Raw genomic sequence first — 11,182 nt, forward strand, 5'->3', positions numbered from 1 at the left:
CACTTATAAGAACGCTCTCAAATGATTTACACAACAAACTACACACGGTGGAGTCTATTACACACGGTGTAATTTATCATGGCCAACTAATATAAATTGAAATTTTATTGTTCAATATCTTATGAATTACGACTTACGTTCTTACGTTCTTACGTTCTTTTATAAATGCCTGCATACGATTCATCGATTCATACAATATTTATTTTTAACAAAAAAAATTCCTTATGATTCAATAGAACTGAAATTGTTTGTCAATTTTTTGCCCTGACAAATTATGCCGTCTGTAACCGATAGTACAACGAAACTTATTGACACGTTAGTTTGTTTACAATTACAAGTTACAAAAATTTAAATAAGGATGTTTAGCATGTTCAAAAACTAGTGAATGGGTTTATTTTCTCACAATTCAGGAAAAAATTTGTCACTTAAACCTTATTTTAAACATATTTTATAAATCTTACAGATTATAAACTAATTATGTCTATAATTAATTATTTATTATTTAATGTTATTTAAAATTAATAAAAAACTACAAATTTATTATGAAAGTTTATTGTCGGATTAGACCTAAAGTTTTAATCTGTGTATTCTGTATTATAATTTTAATTTCAATTATTATTTATATTCAAACAGAACAACTACCTAATCAGAATCAACAAGTGAGTATCAAAAAGCAACAGGCAAATTACTTAAAATTCAGTAAAAGTTTTAATGAAAAAAGCATTCAACAATATAATTTTAATTTTAGGATAATCAGAAAATCGGTATAAAATATCTTAATGAGGTTCCGAAAAAAGTTCCACAAAAGCATTTCATAATTAAAAATCAAACGATTACTTTAAGCGATATATTTATAAGTGTAAAAACTACGGATAAATTTCTTTCGAGTCGAGTTAATCTTTTAATTAAGACATGGTTTCAATTAGTGAAAGATCAGGTATATCTTATAATAATGTATAAACATATACAATTAAGCCTTGGCACGAATAGTGAGCCAAAGATAAACTAGTGTAATAAAAACTATTTTATATATATTTTCTAAAATTTTAGACTTGGTTTTTCACCGATGCCGATAATGACCAATATTATGAACTTACAAGTAATTAAACTTATATCATTATTCTAAGTATAGCAATAAAATTCACCCATTTAACTTTGGCCTTTTCTTTTGATAAGCTCCTGTTTTTGTTTTTTGATGAATAGTGTTTAGAACTTTTCATGCGATAATTTTTTAATCTAATAGCTGGGAAATTAAATTGTATTTTTGTTTTTTTAACTATAAAAACTATTTATTTGCGTTTCCATGTTTTACGAAGATATAAAAAACAAAGTTAAATGAGTAAGAAGTAGTACGATTTAAATATTTTTTGTATTCTTTAGGTGGTCACTTAGTCAATACAAATTGTCCACAATCACATAATCGTAAATCGTTATGTTGTAAAATGTCTGTCGAATTAGATTCTTATATTAAAAGTAATAAAAAGTAAGGTCATTTTCACATCTTCATAATAAAACAAAATTTACAAGTACAATTCATAATATTTTTTTAGATGGTTTTGCCACTTTGATGATGATAATTATGTGAACGCGATTCAACTACTTAGTACTTTACAAAAGTATAGCCCTTTAAACGAATGGTATTTAGGTAAAAAGTCAGTACCTGTTCCAATGGAACTTCATAAGCCAAAGAAGCAATTACGAAAGGTGAAGTATTTTCTGTATTTCATAATACATTTATGTTTAAATCTATTAAAGTAATAATTGTACAAATCATCAGAAAATCATTTCAAAATAAGTTCTGTTTATTAGTAAATGTCCTTTATTTGACACATCATTTTAATTATTTTTGAAAACGAATTGATTTCAGGCCAAAAAATTGTATTGGTTTGCCACGGGTGGTGCTGGTTTTTGTATGAGTAAAGCACTAGTACTAAAAATGGCCACAATTATTAGGTTTGTAACATTCATTATCGAAAATTTTATGAAAATTTACGTTAGTGTACGCATATTTAAAAATGTTACATATTTTTGCATTACCCATGCAGGAAAAGTGTAATTTTAGTTCTATATATATCGCTCTTCTATTGCGAGCAAAAAAAAAAGCCAGACCGTATTAAATCAATCCAGCTCAAGGTGAATTAATACTTCACCACTTCATATTGATACAACTTGACTAGAATGGGCAGAATAATCCACAAAAGTGTGCGTTAGCAATAAGATTGGCACTTATCCAGTGGCGTAGTTCGCCTTGGAGGGGCCCTATATCAAAATTGGTTGAGGGGCCCCTTTGAGCTGCGGGCCCCCTTCGGTTTTAAAATAAGGTATTTTACAATAGGATCATAATTAGATATAAATCTCTCCAAAATGTAATTTTACTATTGATTTCACTTTACAATAAAATATCGATGGTATTTTCTTGTAACCAAATACTATAAGATAGGGATGCATTAATATGCTGCTGTGAGTTTACATGGTTAAATATACATTGTGTAAATTGTTAGTCTGGGGGCCTCTGTAGCCCGGGGGCCCCGTATCATTGATACGGCGGTAGTTACGCCCCTGCACTTATCCTGCATTCGTAATAAAAAACTGATATGAATAGTTCGTACGATTTTATTTTTCATTTGAGTGGTTAAGCAAACGCACTTGCTTCCTACGCTTAACTTGCTCGCTTGGACAATAGACAACGTAAAAAACTTGCACAATATATTTATTATTCCAGTGGAGGCAAATTCATGACAATTGGTAATAAACTTCGAGCACCTGACGATGTAACCATAGGATATATAGTAGGTTAGTATTATATTTCATTTTTTCTCCAAAATTTTAAATAAAAAATACTTTACTTTTTTAGAAAATTTGTTAAATATTCGATTGACTGAAATTGAAAAATTTCATTCGCATTTAGAAACATTACCGTCATTTACTAAAGAATATATTCGAAAACAGGTAAATTTTATGTTAACTAAAATGAACAAGTTGTTTATTCAGGCCCTTGTATAAGTTTCATTTCTGGCAACATAGCAAGTTTGTTAAAATAGCTATTCTACGACATTTCATTCTCTAACTTGAAAAATGCATGTACCATTATTTTATCGATCTCAAATAAAGGAGCTATGAAATGCACAAATTTATTTTCGGGTTTGGAAATATTAAAAAACGTTCAAAAAAGTATTAATCATAGGGTATTATCGTTAGTCAAAAATAAATTATGAAAAAATTTGAAAAAAGTTAAAATTTATGTAAAAATATACTTAAATATTCTGAGATCGAGTCATAAAAGCACATTTTTCTTTTAAAATATTAAAATTAAAAATCGTAATTTTTAAATTGTATATCACGTGACCTAAAACGCGGGCAAGCACTGCTGTGATGTCATATCGGTATGAGCCTTAGACCATCAGTTAGTTCAGTGTAGACAGCTGGGTATAATATATCCATAGATAATAAGTATATATATTTATTATAATCAGATGTCTATGAATCTGTCAAACTTATTTGTGTTATTTCGTATAATGATACCGATATTACGTCATCAAATTGGATGCCCGCGTTTTTGACAGTTTAAAAAAGGTTTAAAATTTAATAGTTTTTGGCAAGAAAGCGTGTGTATTTTTCCGAAATAAATTTTTGGTGGCTTTTTATTAGCAAAATCAACATTTTTAGGTACTTTTTCAAAAATAGTAGAATACCCTATTATATATTTATTTTGACCTACATTCATATAAATGTGTTTATTCTACATTACCGACTAAGATTTCTAATAACTTCTTTTAATTCACTCACAGATGGCGATACTATAGTTCGCAATATATCTTAAGTTCTTGAATAAAAAACTTTCACTTTTATTATTGGTTAAGGTTTATGAAAAAAACTTTTTAATAATAAAAAATTGTTCCGTCATTAGTTTCATTTTTCAATAACGTTGTATTTTTTATATTTTAGATCTCGTTTAGCTATGATTTAAATCGTGACGAATCAAATGTATTAAACATTGATGGATTCGATATAGAAAACGATCCAACCAGGTATTTTATTTTTTATTGTAGCGTAAAATTTATTAATACCATTATGTGTTTAATAGCTTTAGTATTGCTTTTAGGTTCATGTCGTTGCATTGTTTTTTGTTTCCAAAATCCGATATTTGTAGTTAAAAAAATATTTTATATATTATTTATTTATTAAATACTATAGCATATCAAATTTGTAAATATTTTAATTTTTTTTGTTATTTGTAAAATTTTGTATGTTAGACATTATAGCTTTTGCATGATATGATGTTGGGCAAATTTTGTCTGAGAGTAGTTGCATGCTAATCAAGTGGAGTATCAGTTTCCTTCTCTTTTGTTTCCTGAAAGACAAATTTGTACTAAACATCAAGTTTCATCGAATTCCGAAATAAAATTTGTGATTTTTTAATGATACTAAATCTTCAGATTACTTGAAAAAAGTATAAAATATGGTTCATTTTCGTTTAAACGGCTAGTTTATGAGAATTCGACTAAAATCGTATGCGCGAAGTAATATCCCAAAGCAGTTCCAGTCGAATTTCTCAGAAAATTGTCGTTTAATCGAAAAATGAACCAGATTTTGTGCATTTTAAGGTAGTTTTGGGGAAATTGCTTGAAAGATAGTGAATGTTGATTATTTAATTTATATATGAATAATAAAGTCTCCATAAAATATGAAATTATTATAAACAGTTAAAATTTCTAATTTGATAACATTGAAATATAAAAAAATTAATTATTAATGCTCTATAAGAACAGTAGCGGGTGCACAAATGAAGAAGTGATAGAAAGGTGAGTACCTTTACCCCAAACAATATAAAAAAATTAAAATTTGGTAAGTTCGTTTAGTTCTTTCAATTAAAGAACTGTAAAAACATTTATATTTGTCAATTAATTTTGGTTTGCAATCTTTATCTCAAAACAGTCACATCTTTGTGCCCTAGGCCCAAGTAGATGAAACGGATAGTGGTTTGATCGGATACCGAATCCGAAAATTCGTCAAGCTACTAGGCCGGAGTGCCGGATATCCGGCTACTGGATATTCGGTCTTTTTACACTTGTCGTTGTGGTTCTATGTTTGATTGATTAACAAGAAATGTCATAATCAAAAAAACGGTCTCCAATTTGGCAATATTTTGATTTAAACAGTGACGATAACAAGCTCACAGCATGTTTATTGTGTCAGGTTCAAATTTCTCGAAGTGGTGATATTATACATTCTATACTTTATTTTTATTTGGACGATATTATAAGTCAAATGTCTGTTTTCAATCGTTTTTTATTTAAACCTTTTAAGATGTAATATTTCTTAACACACAAATGACCCATCAATTGCTATTCTTTTTTTTATTGAAAACAGACTTTTGACCTATATTTCATTCTAAATAAAAATCGGGTCTTCGAGCCTGCATTACGTTTGTTTTTAATCAACCCCCCCCCCTCCCATGATAAGCTTCGCAGCCTGTCTACGTTTTAAAAAAAAATATAAAATTTTGCACTCCATACTTAGATTGAATTACCAGCATATTACGTGAAGAATTTTTTTATCACAATATAATTTTATAATTTATATTTAATTGGAATTTTATATTTTGGAAATTTTAACTTTTCCTTTTACTTAAAATAACCAACCTATAATTCAAGCATTTATGACAAAATTAAAAATAAGTTGTAAAAAACGTTAGCATAATAAAATTTACATATTGCGGTTTTTAATACCAAATATGAGTAATTAACTGTTTTCAATCATAAAACAAAACAATAATTAATATTTATTGTGAAATTTAACACTTATATTTGTTAATTCAAGACATTAATGGGACAAGTGTATAATAATTAAGAAACATGGAGTAAGCATTTCAAGCATAAATGGATTTTTGAGGGATCAGAATAGTGAAAGATATGGAATTTTAAAGCTATGCACTATTCAATTACTACTCCAATGCCAATTTTTTGTTTAAAAACGACTAAAAATACCAAAATAGTTTAAATATTAGACCTATTTCACTTTGTTCTATTTGTTTTCACCCTCAATTTCGAATATTGTGAGAAAAAAAAATGTAACCTGCTAACTCGTAAAAACAGAACTGCAATACAAATTCATCTTTGAGTTCGCCCGTATGGATAGTTCCCCCATATGAATATGACAAATAGACAAGTTTAACTAAGCATAAAAAGCATATAAATATGTATTTGGTGGAAAAGGAAAGGAAGCCCGCCACAGTTCTACAAGCTTCTTTGATGTTTCTATATCACAGGGGTACCACATCCCCATGTGCAAGTACTGCCCGACCAAAGCCGCGGACCTAGCATACGTTTTTCGTATGCGAACGTTGGAAACATTATAAAACCGAAGGGACAGCAGGAAAAGCTCTTAACCCGGCAAGCTAAGTAGTCCACATGCTAAATCGTGACGAAAACTGGTCGAAAATCGCAGCTTACGCGCGGTAGCTTCTACAAGATAAAATCTTAGAAAGAAACGAATATCAGGAGCAGACGTTGTAACACACGTAACATAGACTGGATTGAAGTAATGCTAACGCGGTTGATTCCGATCAATTCGCAACGCACTTGTGAGGAATGATTCCAGAGGAGGTTTTACATCGGTTTTGAGTTTTTCTAGTCCGACATACCAGGCACAACATCTAGACCATCCCTGATGATGCGTAAAAGTATTTTCCCCTCTGAACACAAAACAAACAAAAAAATCACAGAGGTACAAAAAGAAGGTAGTGTGAGCATACAATTTAAACTTGTAAAGATTCTCCACCATGAAACGATACTCTAATTAACGCCAATAATACCAAAGTCGAATAAAATCAATGTCATAAAGGACTAAAGTTTACTTAGTTTATAATCCTTTAGAAAGCTGCCTTTGGAAATTTGTAAGTTGGTATCGATTTGTTTTAAGAGGTAAAGTTTCATACTTTCAATAAAATATATCATTGAATTGCACTTCAATTTATCCATTTCGTTAAAATATATAAAAATGTGCGTCAAAAGGGTTGAACAATTTTCCAACATATTATTAACTGTTATTAACTATGTCTCAAATGAAAGTCAACAAAATTTTATATTTCTTTGTCTCGAGGTGTCTACCCATTACCATAACATGAATGACATTCAATAGGTACATATGACGTCATGTTCAATAAGGTGTAAATATAAAATAAATGATTTATTTCAAAATCACAAACATCAATTACCAATTTCCTGTCTTACAAACAAGCTCTAATATAAAATATATTATTATTAATAAATAATTGATTGAAAATACAATCAATATTAAATTATCGCTATAAGTTTTCAAATTTATTTGCTAATTTATGAATGGTAAGTAAATATTAAAGATTCCATTTCTCTTGATAAGAGAGGAAGACTATAGGAATTCTATCCTTTTTACGATATCAAAAGTTAATTAGCCCATCGTCGGGCACAAGTATCGATAAGTAGTCGAGAGTCCCGTTTGAGAACTGAAAGCTGCTACTGAATGGTGATATCTTAAGATAGGCCAATATTAGATGGAGGGAGGAATGCACAAAACAGATATGATCTGAGTAAAATCATAAGCATTCCGAAGATCTTATATCGTTTCTATAAGCAAAATCAATCGTTGCGACTACTACTGGACACTGGCTAGGCGGCAGAAACGCTGAACAATCTGTCTTAGTGGGGACGAAGAGGAAACGCTCCCATCTTTTCTGTTACTGCTTCTTTACCATGAGGAGATGGACTTTGTTGAGTCAGCCTTTCTTTGAAGATCTTTCCGATCTGAAGTCCGTTGATGTCGAAGCACTCCTTCTATTCTTAAACAAATCCAAATGTTTCATGGAATAGTGGCCGGGGATGGGCCAACCCTTTTTTCGGTATCATAATGGATCCTTTTGTCTAAGTGTGTCTCACTCCACGACAGCCACTCTAACCTAACCCAATCTACCAAAAGCTTTTGATATAAAAATAAAGCCAATCTTTACAACTTTATACGCAACAAATATTTTTAATTGATTTTAAGTTATTGAATTGTCAAGGAGATGGACCGACAAACAAACATTTTTGAGGTTTTCTCTGTTATTTTATATTTTTAGTGTTCCAAATGCAGGCTAAAAGCATTATGGAAAGTAAACCTTTAACTTTTTATATACAAAAGGTATGTAAATATAAAAATTAAAAAGTTCGAGTATGAAACACAATCATGCTCCCTCCATATACTGGCACCCTCCATATACTAAGAGAGTTAAGCAACTGAAGTTGTGAATTGCAGTAACATCTTCCAGTTTTTTAGTGCGTTTTACTCCATTTTCAGTAAAATTTCGGATTTATGCTGAATAATAACGAATTCGTGGATAATAGAAACAAGATAAGATCGTGATTGAATATAAAAATAACGATTATTATTTGTTTCATGTTAGGTAATTGAATTTTACACAATTGAGATCTCCGAGTACGAGACCATTGGCTATATAAATCTTATTTAAAGCGGCACAAAATCTTTCAAATCTTTTAAAAACAAACAAAAAATCATTTGAGATACATATTACATATTTTCTCAAATATTTTCTTTACATACTTTTCAAATGTATCGTTTGAAACAACGACTTTATCATATTAATACCCGAAAATGCAAAAATGTGGGCACATTTGTGTGAGAAGGAAATCATATATCGTACCTATGACCTCTAGAATTCCAAAAAAGAGTCCAATTTTTATACGATCTGCTTTAAGGCTGCTAAGCATTTTGTACCTATTTTTGAAGTAGTGATAAATCTTTGAGTTTTTGAGATTCAGATTCTAATATTTAAAAATATACATATTTTAGAAGTTTTTATTTAGTATCACCTATGCGTTATTTGTAACCCATTCTTACAAGTTAAATTTGACCCACTTCCCGATTTACGATTGAGTTGAAATTTTGCATGCAAATTTAAAACGGATGGCATTGCATTTTTATAGTACCTACCTATATCTTCCACGATATTTTAAATACATACCTTTTTTAGTTTTAAATTAATAATTTTAATAAAAAATAATATTTAAAGGCCAAGCGCTTTTATTGTGCTAAAAATAGAAATTAATTTTTTTACGAGTCACTCACGAGGCGTTCCGAAATATTATTAAAATTATTTTTTACTTTTAAGTACAGTATAAGTTTGTCCCTAAAAAAGTATTTTTTATTAACTTTTTTATAATTGATTCGATTGCCATTCTGAATATGGTTATGGATTTATTTATTTCGAATATCCGATAGTTTCGATTATACAGCTCCATAACATCTACTGATACAGAGGTAAAAATATTGATTTCCATGGCCATATTAATACCTACATATTATAATATAGGTACAAATCAAGTATTCCAACTAAAACTAGTATATATTTCAAAAAATATACACACTTGCACTGTGGAATGTAAGAAATGTACCTATTCGACAAGTTTAAATAAATATTTTTGGACTATACAAATCATATGTAGAGGCAATATAAATTTTTGGTTTAAACGAAAACAAGCAAAGAAAAGTCTGGTGCGATCGCCACACAACATCAGTATACAGACCAAAAGCTATACATGAGATTGTGAGGTAGGTGAGTTTAAACAACGACGTTAAATTCAGTCGAATCTGTAAGCTATATTTTATTCGTAGGCTGTGGTATATAGGTTGTTAGAAATGTTACCGAATATCAGCCAAACTAGAAAGAAATGGTTCTAGAAAAATACAAAAATATTTTGTGTATTCAAGCCAGTAAAAATAATGCGTTGGAAACATTATACGAAAACTAGACTATACTTTTGAAAAGTTGAAAATCGAACGCAGAACAATCAAGGATATATATACTTTCGAGTTCGATTTCTACCAAATCTATTGAGTTATCGAAAAATTGTTTCGAACATTAAGTACTCGGTTTTTTATGAGGAATAACTTTCTAATTTAATGTTTTCTTTAATGTGTCACCATATAAGAGTTTAAGTTCACTTTTGAGTGATCTTAAAAGTCAAGATCACCTTTAAGGTCAAAGTTTATGCAACCTATTTAGCTGTACAACTTTTATATGAAACTTTTTTTCTAAAATCATTATTTTTTGAGTTTAGCTGCTGTTCCGGAACATTTTTAACACCCGGGTATGCCCAAACGAAAATTACATTATATTGTCATAACTTTTGGTAGATGTAAGTGCGAGACGAATGCAAGAGTTTGTAAGTCAATGCTTCACGTGTTTGTCAAAATTAGTTTTTGTGTCAACTAACGAGTATGACGCTGCGAAGGGCTTCTTAAAACAAGACGAGATATTCTACGCATTATACTGAGTTGTCGAATTACACTGACAATAATCTTCAGTTCAAATAGATAATATAGAGAAATTTACTCCACAAAGTAAACAAGAGAGTTTTTACATAATTAAATTACAAATAGTTTTAATAGATTGTAGACAACTCTAAACTTCATTCGGTTGTTAAGAAGAACAATACCGTATCATTGGAAAAGAGAAGCATTTTGGAAGAAATACAAAAAGAGGCGGGATCTAAGCAGAGATATTTGTAACACTCTGGCCTTGTTACAGTAATGGTTTGATTTGCTTTTAAGGGGATGGATTTGAGATAATCTATCATATAAGTAGGAAATCAGGAATTTCAGGTCCGTATATTGGATCAGTCATTTTGCAAAATCATATCAATAGTTTTTCGATGTCGAGAAAGAACTTTTTTGTGTATTCATCCAGCTAAAAGTGAAAATATGGTGTGTTAATGAAGGAACTTACTGTCGAATGATTCGATTTGAATCCAAACTATTTTGGAATGAGCTCTGGATGTCAAAACTTCTACTTTCTCCACGATCTTGCGCAGAGACATCAGCAAACTCATAACGTTTTTAGTTGGTTTGTCGTCTTTGGAAGCGAAAAAACTTGTACTTTCTCCATGACCTTACGGAGAGATGTCAGCAAACCGATGGTCGGTATTTCGGTGGTGATTTAAGTTGCTTTCCAAAGATCAGAAAAATAACCAAATCTCAAGCTCACAATAAATATAGAGGTACAAAATAAACTGTTATAATTATATACTCAGTCATGTACTATCTACGTACTACTTTAAAAATATGATAGAACAGAGCGCTTGCGTCATGTCCTATACACAATACTACTTTAATAATAATACAACTAACTATAAGACAACTCTATAAG

At 30.0% G+C, this 11,182-nt stretch overlaps 1 protein-coding gene and 1 long non-coding RNA gene across 2 annotated transcripts; both read left to right on the forward strand.

The window, feature by feature from the left end:
- Window positions 1-274: 274 nt before the first annotated feature.
- On the forward strand, window positions 275-4,133 carry LOC123296156 (fringe glycosyltransferase; the record flags this gene model as incomplete). The annotated part of the gene is made up of 11 exons (XM_044877618.1): window positions 275-315; window positions 566-659; window positions 749-937; window positions 1,051-1,099; window positions 1,381-1,483; window positions 1,551-1,704; window positions 1,868-1,953; window positions 2,723-2,793; window positions 2,855-2,949; window positions 3,946-4,028; window positions 4,103-4,133. Coding segments are annotated over exons 1-11 (996 nt in total), but the record flags the coding sequence as incomplete, so codon positions are not given.
- LOC123295655 lies at window positions 2,285-2,489 on the forward strand. The gene is made up of 2 exons (XR_006535163.1): window positions 2,285-2,321; window positions 2,437-2,489. It is a non-coding gene; the product is annotated as an uncharacterized LOC123295655 (long non-coding RNA).
- Window positions 4,134-11,182: the final 7,049 nt, after the last annotated feature.

Source organism: Chrysoperla carnea, chromosome 3 (genome assembly GCF_905475395.1).
Source record: "Chrysoperla carnea chromosome 3, inChrCarn1.1, whole genome shotgun sequence".
NCBI classification, from domain to species: Eukaryota; Metazoa; Arthropoda; class Insecta; order Neuroptera; family Chrysopidae; genus Chrysoperla; species Chrysoperla carnea.